Below are 17644 nucleotides of genomic sequence, written 5' to 3'. Positions count from 1 at the left end.
CCCAAAACCAGCCCCCGCATTTCCACCCCATGGAAAAACTGTCTTCCACAAAACCACCCCTAGTGCCAAAAAAGCTGGAGACTGCTGGTTTAAATCACATTTTCTTTGGCCCTTGGTGAAGTCCCCATCAGCATAACCAGGAGAAAACCACTTCGTTGTTTTTTTTTTTTTTTTGGCTGGGGGGTGGTTGGTTGGTTGTTTTTGAGACAGCATCTTGCTCTGTTGCCTAGGCTGGAGTGCAGTGGCCTGATCTCGGCTCACTGCAACCTCCGCCTCCTGGGTTCAAGCGATTCTCGTGCCTCAGCCTCCTGAATAGCTAGAATTATAGGCACCCGCCACCACGCCCGGCTAATTTTGTATTTTCAGTAGAGATGGGGTTTCACCATGTTGGCCAAGCTGGTCTTGAACTCCCTACCTCGGGTGATCCGCCTGCCTCAGCCTCCCAAAGTGCTGGGATTACAGATGTGAGCCACTGTGCCCAGCCAGAAAACTACTTCTTTGGAGTCCACAGGCAACTGGGTACAAATTCCAGGTTTATCACTTAACTGGTAAACTTCACCAAGTCTAAGCTTCATTTGTTTAACAAGAATAACTATTGGCTTCATTGGGAGGTTATAACCATTAAATACTAAGTTGAGCTATATGAACCTGCTGTTTCTGGAGGCAAAAACAGTCTAACATCATGGGGAGTGGGGGGAATCTACCAAAATGGTAAGGATTCCTTTGTGCTTTTGATTTTTGAAAACTTCAGCCCTAAATTCTTCCTTTTCATCTCTCTTGCCCAAGGCATAGTGCCACCCAACGGTCTGCGTGGCCCTGGGAGCTTGGAGGTTGCACACTGTTGACCTACCCTATTGAAGCCAGTAAGTTAGTCAAGGGACAGCCTCATGAGATTTGGGAGTTCTACAAGGATCTGGAGTTTCTTTCCAGCCAGTCACAAGCACATCCCTTGGGGGCTAGAGAAGTCAAGAGCCCTGACACATAGCCTACCACACACAGACTCAGAGTGCACTTTCACCCTTCTTTTCAACGCCTATTTGCCTCACTGTACAATGAGTAGTGACATTGGCTCTATTTTTAAATGTGGAAACTGAGGCCTAGAGAGGGTCAGGTCCTGTCCAATGTCACAGGCACCAATTGGTGTTGGAAAGAAGGTGGGGTTTGGCGTCAGATGGATCAGCGCAAGCACTGCCTCTAGATGTGTCACATTCACAAGGTTCTTTAACTTCTGGGGCCTGTTTCTTTTGCTAGAAAAGGTCGCTGATAACGCTTGTCCTCATATGACTCTTCAACCCATGTCTGCTCTCTGGCAGCCCCATATGGGGGGAGACCCCCAAGGAGACACTGCAAGAAGCACAGAGTGCGGCGCGCCAGGACTCAAACCGTGGGCGCCCGACCGACGCACACGCGCAGCCCCACAACAGTATCAGTATTTAATTTCCACTAGAGACAGAACTAAGCCTAACCATCACTAGGCTCAAGCCGCCTACCCCAAAACCGAGAACGGAACTGCCTGGTACCCCCCGAAAAGAAGGGCGGAACATTTCGGCCAAGTCCTCAGACTACCGAACCGGAGAGCTCCGAAAGGGGACTACCTGCGCCTGCGCACCGCCATCTTGTTAAAAGAGCCCGCCTCTCCCTCAGCCGGTCACTCTTTCGCCACGGGCGGGGTTGCACCATCCGGCAGGGCGGGGCCCGGCCATGGCGACCGCGGAGCCCAGCGGGCGCGCGTTGCGGTTGTCTACCCCGGGACCCCGGCCCAGCGGGGCTCGGGACCGCGCGCCGGGAGCTGCGGGGCCACCCTCCGGGCAGATCGGTAATAGAGCCCTCCGTCTGGGGGAGCGCACCCCCGCGGCCGTGGAAAAGCGGGGGCCATACATGGTGACGCGCGCACCCTCCATTCAAGCCAAGCTGCGTGAGTGTGGCCCGATGGTCGGGGGAGGTCTCTCCCTGGGCGGGCGGCCGCGTCCCCAGGGCGGGTTCCGGAGCTCCGCTGGGCCTCGGCCCCGGAGGGAAGGGGTTAGCTGCAGCCTGCTCTCGCCCCTCAAAATCCGTTCGGAAAGAGCGGCCTCCCAGCCTTCGGGAGACGCGGCGGAGTGGGGAAGACCCGGCTGACCCGGGTCCTTTAACTTCCAGAGAAGCACCGGGACCTGGCCAAGGCCGTTCTGCGGAGAAAAGGCATGCTGGGGGCCTCGCCGAACCGCCCAGACTCTTCAGGGAAAAGGTCTCAGCAGGCGCCACCTCCTCTGTGCCAGCAGCTTTAGAGAAGGCTTTAATCCCCAGGATGGAGGCAGGGTGCTCTGGTTTAAGGCCGAGCTAGCGATTCCCCTGATGCAACCTGTCAGGTTCACTATCTTTAAAATGGGAAGAGGAACAATCTCTCTTTTCCTTTAAGGATGTGATAGGATCAGATAAAGGGCTTCGGAATAAGGGAGTTCTGTGAGTGCACAGGCTCATTCACTATCATTCTCCTCCTCTGTTAGGGAGGAGAATGGTGGCTGGAGTCCCCAGCAATGAGGACGAAGAGCAGTGTGGGAATGGCTAGACCTGTTTTTGTTTGTTTGTTTGTTTTTAATAGAATAGTAAACTCGGAGCTGCATAGAACCTTATTCAGTGCCTCCTTTTACAGATGAGGGTTGAAACTCGGAGAAGTGAAGGTTAACCCTAACCTTTTACCCAAAGACTTGCAGTTTTTGTGTCCTCTGATTAAATAAGTGGGGAGAGGGTGCTTTTCTTAGATCAGGCAAGGGGAGGTGTGCTTTTTTCCAAGACCTATGGGAGGAGTAGAATACAGGCCGGGCGTGGTGGCTCACGACTGTAATTCCAGCACTTTGGGAAGCCGAGGCGGGTGGATCACTTGAAGTCAGGAGTTCGAGACCAGCCTGGCCAACATGGTGAAAGCCCGTCTCTATTAAAAATACAAAATTAGCTGGGCACGCCTGTAGTCCCAGCTACTCAAGAGGCTGAGGCAGGAAAATCACTTGAGCATGGTAGGCGGAGATTGCAGTGAGCCGAGATCGCGCCACTGCACTGCAGCCTGGGTGACAGGGCCAGACTCTGTCTCCAAAAAAAGAAAAAAAGAATGAGGACATACACATTCTGAGGCACTGTAGCCAGGTACATGGAGCTGCAGGCAGTGGTGGCTGTGACCAGGGAGAAGGCAAGTCAGTAGTGCAGTCAATTCTTTCTCCTTCAGGGCGAGGACTCTGCCTATCCCTGTGAAATGCCTATGCTTTCATCTATGTTTGGTCTCTTCTCCCCCGTCTCCCCTCAGGTCAGTGAAGTTTAACAAGGGCTATACTGCTCTTAGCCAGAGTCCAGATGAAAACCTGGTGTCCCTCGACTCTGACAGGTGAGTGCTCCCCTTGGAAATACCCCCTTGGGAAGCAACTTGGCTGGGACTGAAGATCGCCTGATGCCTTTGCTTGTTCCCTGTCTCCTCCAAGGCCCTTCATGTATATTCCAGGGCCGTTCTCTTCTGAACAATATCCCTTCCCAGGATGGCTTGGTTAGAAGACTCATAGGTAATCATGCTGCTCTAGAATTCGGAGCACCAATGTCCGGGGGATCATCCTGCCCTGTTATGTTTGCATTGTTAGTGAGAGTGACCCTGTCCCTGCCAGAACCAACTGAGGGAACCAGTATTACTCAAGGCCTATTCGGACTTGAGTTCTGTTGTGTGTGGCCTTTGCTTCCAAAGTCTTCCAGATGCCCTTGCATGCTCTCCGCCTGATGATTTACAGCTGTGCGCCACAGGTACCTCCCGGAACTGACTGTTTTCTTCTTCTCCTAGTGATGGGGAGCTGGAATCCAGATACTCCTCCGGGTATTCATCTGCAGAGGCAAGTCCAGAACACCTTTCTGCGCAGGGCCAGGCTGCAGGCAGCATTACCACCACTGCCAAATGCTTGTTTGGTGCCCGCTGTGAGCACAGCACTGTGCCAGACTTCTGGTCTGTTCTACGATCTTCCACTCTGCCCTCTTCCCCCGGTGGAGGTATAGGTGACCAAGGAGGGCTGTTGAGAATCGAGGAGACCATTTAGACTCAGGGCTAGAAATGATCTCAGAAGTCATGTAAGCTGGGCATGGTGGTACATGCCTGTAGTCCCAGCTACTAGGGAGGCTGAGGCAGGAGGATTGCTTGAGCCCAGGAGTTCCAAGACCAGCCTGGACAATATAGCAAGACCCTGTCTCTAAAATAAGACTCTAAAATAAAAGTCTTCTAGGCCACAGCTTAGAAAAGGAACCCTTTTGATAGGTCCCAGCTAAGTGTTTACTAGTCTGTGCTTACTTGAATGCTTTTTGTAATTGGGTACTGACCACCTCCAAGGAGCCTTGCTACCCACCCTTCCCTCAACACACACAGAATTTTTTCTTTGAGTAGCTGTTAGAGAAATCTTCCTTATTAATCTGAATGGGTCCATTGGTCCTTGACCTGCTTTCCAGTGTCACACAGCAACTCTAGTTTCTCTGAGATCAGCATTTCCATCTCTCCCCTGCCCATCTTTCACCAAGCTTGCTTTCTTCCAGACCAAACAACTTCTGTTTCTTCAGTTGTTCCATCTATGAAAACTCAGGCTAAAACACTCCTAGGATAGCCATGTGGACATTTTTCTAGAGTGACTGTCCCAGATAGAAAAACAGGGATGTAAAATCCTGGCAAGTGAAGCTCATTCCCTTTGACAGAGGTGAAGTGCTGGGGACCTGACTCTACACCACTTGCTTTTCTTACTCTCCTGGAAATCTTGGCTAATCTCTGAGTTTCTGTCACAGAGAATAGAGCAGTTTGCAAATTTTGTCCTCCTGAAATGTCTGAGTGTCAAAGATTTTGTGTAAGAGGAAGTCTTACACTTTCCCCAGCCTCATATATTTTTCTTTTTCTTTTTTATTTTTTTGAGACGGAGTCTCACTCTGTGGCCCAGGCTGGAGTGCAGTGGCATGATCTCAGCTCACTGGAAGCTCCGCCTCCCAGGTTCACGCCATTCTCCTGCCTCAGCCTCCCGAGTAGCTGGGACTACAGGCGGCCGCCATCATGCCTGGCTAATTTTTTCTATTTTTTAGTAGAGATGGAGTTTCACCATGTTAGCCAGGGTGGTCTCGATCTCCTGACCTCATGATCCACCCGCCTCGGCCTCCCAAAATGCTGAGATTACAGGCGTGAGCCACCACGCCCAGCCTTATTTTTCTTATGTTCAGTGAACTGATGAAACCAACCAACAAATTCCACTTTGCAGGAACCCAGCTCTGTTGGCATCAAAGGATAAGTCTAACCAGCAGTGTGTAGACAAAGCTGCTCACCACCCCCTTCCACTGTAACCCATGCTCTACTACGCTAGCCCATTGTTCTGTTATTATCCCATATTCTTCAGCCTTGATAGGGACTAGTCTGGGCTCCCAGTGGGAACTGTCAGAGCACTGATTTTCAAACATATTGGGAACTTGATATTTACATGAATGCCTCAGGATTTAGTGAGAACAGATCCCTGGGGGTCAGTGACAGTGAAGTCTGGACAGTACTAAGGCTTACTGCTGGCTGAGGCACAAGTAGGAGAAGGTGGTACTTCCTCCTGTAGTCCAGGGATGTGTGGGGTTGGCCTGGGGTGGGACATGGACAGGAAGCCCTGGTAACGGAATGTGGTTCTGTCTTTTGGGTAGCAGTTATTTCTGCTTTGCATCTTGGCCTATAGTTCCCTCCTCTCCTTCTCTTAGCAGGTGAACCAGGATGTGAGCCGGCAGCTGCTTCAGGATGGGTATCACCTGGATGAGATTCCAGATGACGAGGACTTGGACCTCATCCCCCCTAAGCCCATGGCATCTTCAACATGCTCCTGCTGCTGGTGCTGTCTTGGGGACTCTTCTTCCTGTACCCTCCAGTAGACATTACCCTCCAAGGTGGGCCCTGCTCACCATGAGGCCTACAGAGCCCTGTTGGCCACTCATAGCTCACACAGTGCAGTGAGCACTGAAGTCACTGACCCCTAGAAAGTGACCTGCAGGTAGCCCTTACCTGTTGCTTCTCAGGCCAGGGGCCCCCATCTGGGCTGTGGGCTGATAGGTAGAATTCTGTAGTTTTCCTCTGCTGTTGGAGCAGAGTTTGGAGAAGTCATTTTAATAAGGGCAGGACAGAGAATTCTGGTTCTTATGGTGGGTGACAAAGGTGGCTAAGGAAAACACTTGCAGACAGCTTGATTGGTATTTGTCATAGTGCTTCAGGGAGGCAAAAAGGGAGCTCTTGTGCCCAGGCTGTGCTAGATAGTGTTGAATGGAGGCAGAAAATAGCACTTTATGGTTTACTATAGCTGGCAATCCAAAAAAGAAATTGTTTGAGACCAGTTCAAGAAATTCCATTTGCTCTATTCTTCCTAGCTCTAAGATGGTTTGCAGGCTTGACCTTCAAGACAGCATAAAGTGAGTCCTTTTGTCCCTCTTCAGGTTGCACCTGTCTAACTATGACAGGGATCATAGCAGGTTGCTTAATGATACAGCAGGATCCTGGCTTCCAGAATCCCTGGACCTGGGGCATCCCCAACTGGTCCAACCGTCCGGGTGAGTTTAGTGATTCTGGTTTGCCCTTCCCTAGTTAGAGAAAAACTGCTCTGACATGTTCATATTTATTTATTTGTATTTCCTTGGTCTGGGTGAGTTTGTTCACCCAGTCTTTGAGCTAAAGATTAGGTCGAAGGTACTGGGGCTGGCCCCAGAAGCCTGCAGTTTTTATTATTACCAGCAGAGGGAGCTACAGGGAGCAGTCCGGTGCCTTCCTATTTGTTTACTTTTTAAACTTTTGAGAAGTAGCAATGGACTCCTGAGAGTGGGTATACATCTGTGTGGGCTTTGTCCTAGACTGAGGCTTACAGACAGGAAGGGTAAGAGAGACCTAAGCCAGCTCCTAGACCCTTGCCTGAGGAAATCAGTCCACCAGTGTAGAGGGCCTCCCTTCACTCCAGCATGGACCATTCTATTGCCAGATTCTTCTGGTCACAGCATAGGCCTTACTGGATACTCAGGATTGGGCTTTAAGCAGACCTCTGGGTGTGACACAGCCTCTTTCAGCCCCCAGCCCAAACAGCAGAAATAGGCATAATTTCTGCTGTGACACCCCCTACCCGCAAATTGGAGAGTATATCTTGCTATACTCTATACCAAGCCTCTTTCTAGAATTTTTCCAACAGGTTTTGTTTTGTTTTTTGGCTTAACTCAGAACCATGGTGAGCGTTCTGCTTTGTTTTGTTGGAGACAGGGTCTCTGTCACCCAGGCTAGAGTGCAGTGGTGTAATCACAGCTCACTGCAGCCTCAACCTCCCAGGCCCAAGCAGTCCTCCCACATGGTGAGCTTTGAATGGGCATAGACAGGGTTCCCAGCCCAATAGTCGGGATTGGGGTATAGGTTCTACATGGGAAAGTATCCAGTCTCTTGCTTTACTTAGTGTCCTGTGACCGCTAGAGGCATGAGAGGGACAACACACTCTTTTCGCTCTACCACAAGGGGTGACTAGAAGATGAGCAAGTCTAATAAAAAGATACGGCCTTATTTGTTATTTGTCTGACAACCATCCTTACGATGGTAATCCTGTGAGTGCTTGATGGACATCTATCTTTGTGTTTTTCTCAAACCATGGAAGGTTGAGAGGAATATATAGTATCTGGGGGCTGACTTACTCTACTAGCTAGCAGCATCACAGCAGAGAGATAGGACAGAGACCAGAGTCATGCCAGCTTGGGGTCTTGGGAAGAGAGGCAGATGGTTACTCTGTTCTGGAATGGGACTCTGCAGCTCTATGCAGGTGGCCAACATTCTGAGCACTTTGTGCAAATGCTTGTAGAGCTCAAGAACATCTCCATCCAGAACCCCTTCCCCATCTGCAGAGACCATGTCCAGGCCTTTCTTGTGTCTGCAGAGGTGAAGTGCACATGTGGAAAGGGATCAAATGTAGCACAGTGTAAAGAAAGACAGCAACACAGGTAGAGGGACCCAGTGTGTGCTGGGAGGTGGCTGTGGAAGGTAAGTATAGACCTACATCTCTGTTGGGGAGGTGGTCAGGGCAGAATGGCCTGGGTGTTTAGCAGCTTCTAGGGGTGAGGGTGGCAGGACCCCAAAACCAAGGCCCTCTGCATAGTTGCTGTAATAATCAGCTCTGGCATATTCAGCTGCAACTGTCCCTGAAGAAGAGGTTTCTGAGCTGGCTGACCCCATGTAGGAGGGTGTTACCTTTTAGAAAAAGCTGGAGGGACCTGGTGGGACAGTGCAGTGAGGCAGGGTAGAAATGGTCAGTTGTTTAGGGCCAGTGGCCACATACCAAAATACCACCAATGTGCCCAGGGCCAAACTGCCTTAATTCTGAGTGCTGTGTGTTCTGCAGGTGACAGTTTCCTGAGGAGAGGGGTGTATCCAGGCTTACCTCCCAGCAGGAGTGGTACCATATGGTGTTTATGTACTACTCTATAGAACTCTTGGCTTGCACTTCTACAGCTCTGTACATTTATAAGAATAAATGCAATCACACTAGTTGAGCTGTGTCTGTGTTGCAGTGGATTTTAAAGGCCTTGGCCAGGCACAATGGCTCATGCTTGTAATCCCAGCACCTTCAGAGGCTGAGGCAAGCAAATCACAAGGTCAGGAGTTTGAGACCAACCTGACCTGACCTGCAATTGTAGATCCTGTCACCCCGTCTCTACTGAAACCCCGTCTCTACTAAAAATACAAAAACTTAGCTGGGTGTGGTGGCAGGCGCCTGTAGTCCCAGCTACTCAGGAGGCTGAGGCAGAAGAATCGCTTGAACCCAGTGGGCGGAGGTTGCAGTGAGCTATCGCGCCACTGCACTCCAGCCCGGGAGACAGTGCGAGACTCCGTCTCAAAAAAATAAAAGTTAAGAATATCCTGGATATCCTGAAATGAAGAAATAGCTTAACAGCTGACTACAGCAATTCCTTCTGGAAACTCCCTCCCCTTTCTGCTGTTCCCACTGGGCACCACTTTCGGGCCTGTTTCACTGGACAGCATGAGTGAAATAGGCTCTTGCAAGTCACTTCTGTAGAATGGGTTCCCTTTAGCAGACCTTTTCTTTCCAGCTCATCTTTATTGTTTTTTAGCTGAAGAAAATTTGGAGGCAAGAAAACCCAGGAGATTTTTGAAGGTGGTTTCCTGGAACTCCATTGTACAGGGGCTCTAGTGTGGGCAGAAGCCCAGAAAGATTCTTTTGCATGAATTTAAACCTTTATCCCACAGGAAGGAGCCAGTGGACTCAGTAATTAGTCTGTGTTGACAGGATCTACGATTGCAGGTCAGAAACCTCAGCAGCAGCAGACAGCCGACAGCCTCTTGCAGGTGTGTGCCACCCCTGGAGCAGGGCATCAGGAGATTCCCTCCTTCACACTTCCTGCCCGTTTAGGAAAGCTAACTGGGCTTCTCCTCGCCATGAAAATTGTCTAATTCGGTTCCTGAGTCCCTGTAATCTGCAACGGTTGAGTATGTTGTAGAGAAGTGGTTGACAGTCAATGGTTTCAGTTTTGCAGGCCGTACAGTCTAGTGCAACTCTTCAACTTTGCCACTGTGGCTTGAAAGCAGCCAGACAGTAAGGAAATGAACAGGTATGGCCAGAACTGGCCTGCCAGCCTGGTTTGCGGACCCCTCCTCTAGGGCCAGTTGAAAAACAGGAGCCGGGCCAGGCGTGGTGGCTCACGCCTGTAATCCCAGCACTTTGGGAGGCTGAGGTAGGCGGATCATGAGGTCAGAAGATCGAGACCATCCTGGCTAACACAGTGAAACCCCATCTCTACTAAAAATACCAAAAAAATTGGCCAGGCGTGGTGGTGGGCGCCTGTGGTCCCAGCTACTTGGGAGGCTGAGGCAGAAGAGTGGTGTGAACCCGGGAGGCGGAGCTTGCAATGAGCCGAGATCGTGCCACTGCACTCCAGCCTGGGCTACAGAGCGAGACTCTGTCTCAAAAAAAAAAAAAAAAGAGAAAAACAGGAGCAAAGAGTCTTGCACTGGTGACTGGTGTATCCTTTGAGTCACCTTCTCTGTAGGGCTGCTTGCAAGCTGTGCCTCTGGGCAGACCCAAGGCCTGCTTGCAAGCTGTGCCTCTGAGGCCAAAGCTGGCTTCCTCTCCCACTCCTTCCCATACCAGTGTTCTGGAATGTAGCCTGCCCACCCCCCCGAGAAGCTGTATGAAATAGGAATAAAGCAAAAACTGGGGCATCATGTAGGGAGGGCTCTTTTGGCCCACTTTAGGAACAGGTACCCCAAAGGCTGAGTGCTCATTACCCCACAGCCTCAACACAAGTGATCTTTAATTGCTTTGACAGAACAAGGGTGTAAACAGCGTTAGTCTACAGGCCTACCCTTTCCCTTTCCTCCTCTGCAGCTGAGGAAATGGGCAGTCCCAGCGCTAGAACCCTGTTCTTAGAAATTACCTGGTCTCTTGCTCTGACAGATGCTGAGCTAATGCTGGGTCACATATTTAACAGCTAGCCTAAAGCCATAGGCTGGAACACAGTTGGCAAGAGCCTGGCTCAGGTGTAGCGAGGAGTACAGAGGGAAGACAAAGGGAGTATCAGACCCCTCACACGGGCCTCTCCTCCCCAAAGATGGTTCCACCTGGGTGTGTTCAGGAGTCACTACCTTCACGCTCCCTCCTCCCCCACCCCAGCTCTTCCAGGGTATACCTAAGGGGTCCAGAGCAAGGAAGGGGGCTTGAGCTGGGCCCGAGGAGGTGAGGTTGGCTGGAATTTAGGGTGGCTGGCAGAGAAGAACTGGGGAGGCTGCAGCCTTTACAGCAGACAGCAGGCACGGAATATCAGCAGGTCCTTCGGCTCAGTAAGCTTCAGTGAGACACTCTCATTGGCCCCAATGAAGAGCACGCCACCACGTTGCAGAGGGATTGGTGTCTGGGTTGTGGGTGTGCTGGCTATTACTGTCCCCTGTACCATCAGGAGGATGCTGGCAGAGTCCAGTGCCAAGACCTTGTATTCAGTGACAGAGCCAGGGACCTGGGCAGGAAGAAACGATAAGGCAGTGCAGCTCAGACTCTGCTCTCATCAGCTCATGGGCCCAGGACAGTCCCCAGGGCACGAGGGAGAGCTCTGCCACCTTCTCCCACAACCCAGGCTCAGTCAGCATAGAGGCCTGGTCCCTGGTACAGGAAGGAATGGGCAGGCCCTGGGGCCACCCTCCACCAAGTGGGCTTCACAGGAAACCCAGCCCCAGGTGTCCTCCACATCGTGACCCTTGCCAGAGATTTTCATGGCACACGAAGGACACCCATCATAGCCCCTCACTCACCTCCGTCTTCATAATGGTGAAGTCTGGTACAGGGGGGTCATAGATTGAGAGGTAGGGGTCTTCCCGACTCCGTGTTGGGAGAAAGAGCCTGTCCTTGCTGGAGCTAGGGGTATAGCTGAGCATTTCACACAGGGTTGGCACATCAATGAACTTGGGTGTCAGGCCAGCACGAACTGTGTTGTCTGAACACGCCATGCACTCCACGCAGTCTGGAGAGACAGTCATCATGTGCTAAGCTGATGAAGTATGCCTTAGCTCTCCAGTTCTGGGCCTCCTAACCTGAGCTCCATGAACCCCATGCCAAGTTAGGTAAAAATTTCCATGAATTGTATTCTCTGGGAGAATGGGGTTAAGATATCAAATACCAAAAACAGGTGACAGGTCACCCATTATTGTCAGAGGGGAGTCATGTTAACCCCTGGCGGTTGGGGAGCCCCAACTCTGTAGTCTCCCACTTCTACCCCAGAATCCTGTGCATGAGGCATGTGTGGATAAGCAGCCAACAGTCGAAAGGTGGCATCCTTCCATGGCAACATGCATATTTTAGTGTAAAAATCCCTGGTAGGTAGGACAGACATACAAAGGCTGTGACAGAACAACAGCTTTGATCCAATATAGCCTGCGTTCAAATTGTGGTTCCCACACTGACTGGCAGGACTTAAAATCAGAGTAGCATGGCATCACAGGGTTGGTGTCAGGATTCAAGGCGTGTTCAATGCTAAATGCATTCATCATCCCTACCAGCTGTTGCTTGCTGAGCCCAGGAACCCTCAGAGGTCAGAGCTGCAAGGTCCTTGGGGGTCTCCTTGACCACCCTTCTCCTTCTTTTGTCCAGATAGGGAAACAGGGCCCAGCAGGGATGGCAGTGGGGCTCACTGCTGAAATGTGGCTCACCTCCTTTCAGGTAGGCATGGGGTACGTTGGCCTCCAGAAACATGGCCTCCCCAGGCTTCAGGGTAAGCAGGTTCAGGAAGTAGATGGCAAAGCAGCCGATATCACCTGGGTACTGCTGGTGCAGCTGTAGCAAAAGCTCCCCAAAGATGTCCTCCATGTTGTTTCCGGCAGCCGCTGAGGGTCACAGAGCACCCCAAGGTCACTTAGGGGGATACTCAGTGCTGTTCATAGCCCCACATTGGCCAGGGAGTCCTAGGAAAAGGTCCCTGCCACAGGAATCCAGAAGCCAAAGTGGCCCTGTCCTTCTGGCCATGCCTCCAGCCCTTTGGGGGTCGAGCCTTGCTTGATACTCCAGTCCATACAAATACCATCTTTCATCATATCTTGACTATTCATATGCCCAGGACTATACTAGCCACTAAAAGAGCTAGAGTATGGTCCTTTCAGGATGGGATTTCTCAGCCTTGGCGCTACTGACATTCGGGCTAGGTAATTCTTTATTGTGGGGGCTGTCCTGTGTACTGATGGATGTGTAGCAGCTTCCCTGGCCTCCACCCACAAGATGCCACTAGCAACCCCTCTCTGGGTTTTGACAATCAAAAATGGCTCCAGACAACAGCCAAATGTCCCCTGTATGAGAACCACTGCCCTTGGAGCTCAAAATCTAGGGAGATAACTCAAAAGAGTTTCATGAAGGGTAACCAACATGCCCGAGCTTTCCCTTTTTTTTTTTTTTTGAGACAGGGTCTCGCTGTCACCCAGGCTGGAGCCACCTAGAGAAGGGGCTGTGGCTGCCAGGCTAAGAAGCTGAGATCTCATCGCCTGCACCACATAAGCTCATTGCTGGGAGTCTGTTCTGTTTTGGGTTTCTTACTGCTTGTGTTGACTCCCCACCTTTGGGGTGACAGTGACCACACCCATCACAGTCATTCCTGAACTCTTCTTAGCACAAGGTTGGGCACACAGAAGGTAAAGGAAAGATCAAATGACTGAGTGCTGGAGGCATCAGGCCTTTCCAGGAGAGGGAGGATGCTCGTGTCCCCTTCCTGCCTCTTTAGCCCCGAGATACAAGTCCATCCATGGAGGGCAGCTGCAGGGCTAGGGAAAATCTCAGAATGCCTAGGTGGAAGGCATCCTAAGAGTCCTCTATGCCAGTCTGCCTCCAACCATCTGGAGAAGATGACCAGTTGGGAAGCAGCACTCAACTAAGAAGGGCCCTGCTCCACAAAGACTAGGCAAGCAATGCTAAGTTGCCAACAGGTCATCTAAGTGGGGCCCCTTTTAGTGTTCCACTTGGGCAAGGGGGTTGAGAACTGTCCCCAGAGTCTGGTGTCTGCTGGGAAGCCCAGGCCAGAGCATTGCACCCAACCAGGAATATAACCATGCCCACCTTGCTGGGAGATCCGCTTCACCAACAGGTTGAGCTGTTCCACCACCACCTTCTTCTCACTCTTCATCAGGTGGGAGAAACAGCTCTGCAGAGAGGAGGCCACAGCCTGGGAGTCATGGCTCATGGTCTGCTTCAGATGTGTTGCTGCCTCATCTCCAATCAGGAACTGAAACTCAGGCACCTCTACAGGAAGGCCAGGCCCAGGGCCCATATCAGGAATGGTAAGATGGAACCCACACAAGTGGGGAGTTGGAGGACACCTTTCCATCCCAGCCCTAACCAAAGAGCCGGCAATGCTAAGTAAACTTTGCAGTGGAAACCAATCACTCACCACCAGCCCTTGACAACCACACCTGAGCCTGGTCTCACTGGCCTGGCTCACTGGCTCCAAAAACTGCTTCATGAGGCCCTTCAGTTCCTGTGACATGTGACCCGTTTTCAGCCACTGTTCCTATCATCTTGGTTCCCCAGGTATCCCTGGCCCAATACTCATGCCTTCAGCATTCTGTCCAACTTACTCTTTAGAAAGGTTACAATCTCCTCAACTGGCCGGAAGCCACACAAGCCCTGGAAGGGGGTGAGGGCAATGGCCATCTCTGGCTTGTGGTTGGCATCGGGGTAGTGCTGCGGAGCCTGGAGGTGCAGCTTCTCTGCCAGCTCCTATGGGGTGGCCAGGGGAAGAGGTGGATGGTGAGGGTACAGCCATTACCTAGCAGGGACACCAGTGCCACCTAGCCCCTGCTGTCCACCCTCCCCAGTTGCAGGATGGCAGTGACTACCTACCTCTGGCAAGGAGCCCAGTCGAAGCATGTTGCAGAAACTTGGGGCTCAGCCAACCCAGGGCAGGGGCAAATCAGGGGCAACCCCAGGGCAAATCAGGGAAAAGCTGGGGCAGACTTTAAGAGGCTTGGCCTGTGAATCAGGAAACCCAAATACCAGACCAAGCTCTGACACTAACAAGCTGTGTGGCTTTGGGTAAATCCCTCCCTTCTCTGGGTCTTACTTTGTGTATCTAGAAATAAGGAGTTTTGGCTGGGCATGGTGGCTCACACCTGTAATCCCAGCACTTTGGGAGGCTGAGGCGAGCGGATTACGAGGGCAGGAGTTCAAGACCAGCCTGGCCAACATGGTGAAACCCCATCTCTACTAAAAATACAAAAATTAGCTGGGTGTGGTGGCGCGTGCCTGTAGTCCCAGCTATTTGGGAGGCTGAAGCAGGAGAATTGCTTGAATTGGGAGGAGGAGGTTGCAGTGAGCCGAGATCGCGCCACTGCACTCCAGCCTGGGCGACAGAGCAAGACTCAAGTCTCAAAAAAAAAAAAAAAAAAAAGGAGTTTTGATCCACAGTTGCTTAGGATGGGACTCAGGCTTGTGTAGGGAGACTCCATGGGGGTGGGGCTGAGGGTACCTGCCCTGCCTTGCAAGTTGAACTCTTCCTGAAAGCAGATGAGTAAATGGCAGATATGAATAGACATGGGTTGGATGAGGGAAGACCAGGAACAAGCCCCTTGGAATGAGCTTAGAGAAACTCCCCTGGCACAGGCCGGTGAGCTGTTTGCTTAGACTTAGTTGCTACATGTGTCACTACCATCTGGCTTTGCAGAGCTAAATTGGGAGTTGTCAGCCTGGATTTGGCCTTGGGCAGGAGCCTGGCATGGGTGGGGTAAAAGTGGCAGTAAAAGTCATGGGAGGGCCTTAGCATAAGCCCTTCTGTACCCTGACCTCTGCACTGCACTCTGTCCTTTACCTTGTTAGGGTGTGCCTGGATGGACAGGGGTGTTTCAACTGAGAGCACTTTGAAGAGGAAGGGCAGGTTGCCATTAAAGGTGTCCTTGACCTTTGAGCCCAAGCTGTCCTGGTTCTCAGCAATCCACTGGCTTAGGGTCTTCTGTGAGATGCGGTTGTCAAGGATCTTGGCATCCCCTCGGGGGTGAGTCCCCATCCACAACTGGAAAGACAGGAAACTTGGGAGGGGAAGGGGGAAGAAACCTGCCACCCTGAGTTGGCCTGTCCCAATCCGTTATGCTGTGCTCCCCACAGGGCAACTGAGTCCTGGGAAAGGCCTCCCAGGTCTGGATACAAATGTTCATGCCATCATGGACATACAGGGAGGCAGTAGACCCAGGCCCTTGTCCAGACTCGGCCTCTAGCCATCTATGAAGACTTGGACTAGTTATTTCCCTTCTTTAGATGTATCTTCTTTGTCTGTCCAAAGAGGAGAATGACATCTGCACTGTCAAGGTAGCAGAAAAACTATGACTCGTAAATGATTCTTTCAGGGGTTAACATACATCTTCCAGTTTCAGAAGCAGAGGCAAAAGCCTTCCTATGCTTTGGCTTTTTCTCCACTAAATAGGCAGGAGAAATATTTTAGGTTAATAAAAATGCAAAAAAATAGTCAAAGTAAAAAAACTTAATTGTCAAAGAGGGCTGAATTAAAATTCACTAAGTGCTAAGAGTGGTTGGGGGAAGGAGAGTGCTGGAAATCCCAGCCTATTATGACAAAACCTCTCTTCTTTTTGATAACACTATCTAGTCCATTAGCCTGAAGAGCCAAGTGGGTCTCCTCCCTCCTTGCTGCCTCACCCTTCCCAGCTGATTCTTATGACTTGCCTCAGGCCCTTTCTCCTGACCTGCGGGTAAAGTGGGCTGAAATACAGCCCGGGGCTCACCTCTGCATAGGGCTTGTCCTCTGCGATCTGGGCCAGTGGATCACTGCTGGCCAACAGCCGCGCCACTTCGCTGTTGGAACCCATCTTCCCCCAGGCATACTGCTGCACCGCACAGGAAAGTGGGAATACTAGGGGCACAGACAGGGTCAGCTGCCACTCCACTCCTCAGGCCCCACCCTAGTGTCCCGGGAAACCAGGCAAGAGCTGGGGGTGCTCACTGAGGACAGAGTCAAATAAGGGTTTTGTAGGCTGTTGGATGAGACCCCCCTCCGCTGCAGGCCTCGATGTTCCCAACTGTCAGATGGGCAGCAGTAAGGACCTTGTGCTGATCTGAGGCAGGGTGGCGGGGAGGGAGCAGAAGGTACCTATCCCACGGCACGACGTCTAGAAGGGCCCCCTCCCCTCGGAGGTCAATCCCCATCGCAGGTGGCCACACCTCTGCCCGGCACCCACCCATCTTTCCGCGGAATGCCAGGAGCGGACTCAACCTGGCCGATCATGCCGGGAGTCGTCCCCAGGACGCGCCCCACCAACACACTCGCCGACACCCCGGCCAATGGCTCACCTCGCGGAGCGGCCATGCTCGCCCCCTGCACCAGGATTAAGCACGTATGCCTTTCCCGGCAGCCCCCGCGGCCCTCTGCGCCCAGAGCTTCACGGGAAATGTAGTTCCCTGAGCGTTCCGCCAGGCTCCGGGGCACCCGTGCCCAGAGGCTTACGGCCGCGATCTTCGGTCTCACTATTCATTCTTTCCATCGCCGGGCACAGATGTACTGAAAACCTGCTAAGTACCACGGACTGTTCTAAGGGCTGGAGGATACATCAGAGAGCAAGATAGCCTTCCCTCTGCCTTTGTAGAGCGCTTACATTCTGGTGAAGGCAAGACAGACAAGTATTGTAAGCAAATCATGTAGTATGTTGAAAGGTCAAGGCCACAAAAAGTAAGGGGGCAGGTGGCAGTGGGAGGCAGTTTGCAGAGTATAAAAGGCGGTCTGGGCAAGCCTCTTGAGGAGGTGAGGTTTGAGTCCAGACTTGGCGGTGAGGAAGGCAGGAGTGTTCTGCGGGGAGGAAACAGCCACAGCGGAAGCCAGAGCAAGGCGGGAATGTGGGACTGTGCCGGGCGTGTTGGGGAGGGAACTGCTAGCAAGGAGGCCACTGTGGCTGGAGCAGAGTGAGTAAGACAGGGGCAGTGAGGAGGTCAGAGAAGAGAGGAGGGGGGCAGAGCTTTGCAGGCTATTGCTATTGTGAAGACTTTGGGTTTTACTTCGAGTCTCTCAGCAATTAGAGATTTGAGCAAAGAATTGCTGTGATGTGAGTAGGGACATACTAGTGATGATGATGGTAAATGTCACATGCAAGGCCCTTCACTGCTCTGAGCTTTGTAGAATGGGGTGAATAATGCCAGCC

The 17644-nt window shown here is 51.8% G+C and overlaps 2 protein-coding genes across 8 annotated transcripts; one reads left to right on the top strand and one right to left on the bottom strand.

Moving 5' to 3' along the window:
• Positions 1–1615: 1615 nt before the first annotated feature.
• FAM219B (family with sequence similarity 219 member B) lies at positions 1616–8506 on the top strand. Of its 4 annotated transcripts, none has more exons than XR_010109959.1 (7): positions 1631–1915; positions 2137–2224; positions 3275–3352; positions 3794–3842; positions 5713–5892; positions 6433–6546; positions 8361–8506. XR_010109959.1 is itself a non-coding variant. In XM_008963461.4 (6 exons), exons 1-5 carry the CDS (start codon positions 1702–1704, stop codon positions 5875–5877), a joined length of 597 nt encoding a protein of 198 aa, XP_008961709.1. In that variant the 5' UTR covers positions 1634–1701; the 3' UTR covers positions 5878–5892; positions 8361–8506. The 4 variants fall into 4 exon arrangements, 2 of the variants coding, with proteins under 2 accessions (XP_063452862.1, XP_008961709.1); XR_610569.4 differs by having other exon boundaries at positions 1634–1915; positions 5710–5892; XM_008963461.4 differs by lacking the exon at positions 6433–6546 and having other exon boundaries at positions 1634–1915; positions 5710–5892.
• Positions 8507–10272: 1766 nt separating this feature from the next.
• MPI (mannose phosphate isomerase) lies at positions 10273–17013 on the bottom strand. 4 transcript variants are annotated; one of them, XM_003811086.5, is made up of 8 exons: positions 16803–17013; positions 16238–16365; positions 15313–15513; positions 14084–14225; positions 13566–13748; positions 12176–12349; positions 11282–11490; positions 10273–10989 (listed from the first exon to the last, which is right to left on the bottom strand). In XM_003811086.5, the coding sequence occupies exons 1-8, from the start codon at positions 16816–16818 to the stop codon at positions 10771–10773; spliced, it is 1272 nt and encodes a 423-aa protein (XP_003811134.1). In that variant the 5' UTR covers positions 16819–17013; the 3' UTR covers positions 10273–10770. The 4 variants fall into 4 exon arrangements, with proteins under 4 accessions (XP_003811134.1, XP_008961711.1, XP_034795036.1 ...); XM_008963463.5 differs by having other exon boundaries at positions 16238–16454; positions 16803–16864; XM_034939145.3 differs by having other exon boundaries at positions 16691–16831.
• Between the last annotated feature and the right edge of the window lie 631 nt (positions 17014–17644).

Source organism: Pan paniscus, chromosome 16, assembly GCF_029289425.2.
Source record: "Pan paniscus chromosome 16, NHGRI_mPanPan1-v2.0_pri, whole genome shotgun sequence".
NCBI lineage: Eukaryota > Metazoa > Chordata > Mammalia > Primates > Hominidae > Pan > Pan paniscus.
This window is presented reverse-complemented; position numbering and strand designations above follow the sequence as displayed.

Excerpts from the sequence above, each read along its gene's own strand:
- FAM219B (XM_008963461.4), top strand. The coding sequence starts at position 1,702 with ATGGCGACCGCGGAGCCCAGCGGGCGCGCGTTGCGGTTGTCTACCCCG. Across the intron at positions 1,916-2,136 it reads CTCCATTCAAGCCAAGCTGC|AGAAGCACCGGGACCTGGCC; the intron begins GTGAGTGTGGCC and ends TTTAACTTCCAG. Across the intron at positions 3,353-3,793 it reads GTGTCCCTCGACTCTGACAG|TGATGGGGAGCTGGAATCCA; the intron begins GTGAGTGCTCCC and ends TTCTTCTCCTAG.
- MPI (XM_003811086.5), bottom strand. Across the intron at positions 14,226-15,312 it reads TCCAGGCACACCCTAACAAG|GAGCTGGCAGAGAAGCTGCA; the intron begins GTAAAGGACAGA and ends GCCACCCCATAG. Across the intron at positions 13,749-14,083 it reads GATTGTAACCTTTCTAAAGA|AGGTGCCTGAGTTTCAGTTC; the intron begins GTAAGTTGGACA and ends GCCTTCCTGTAG.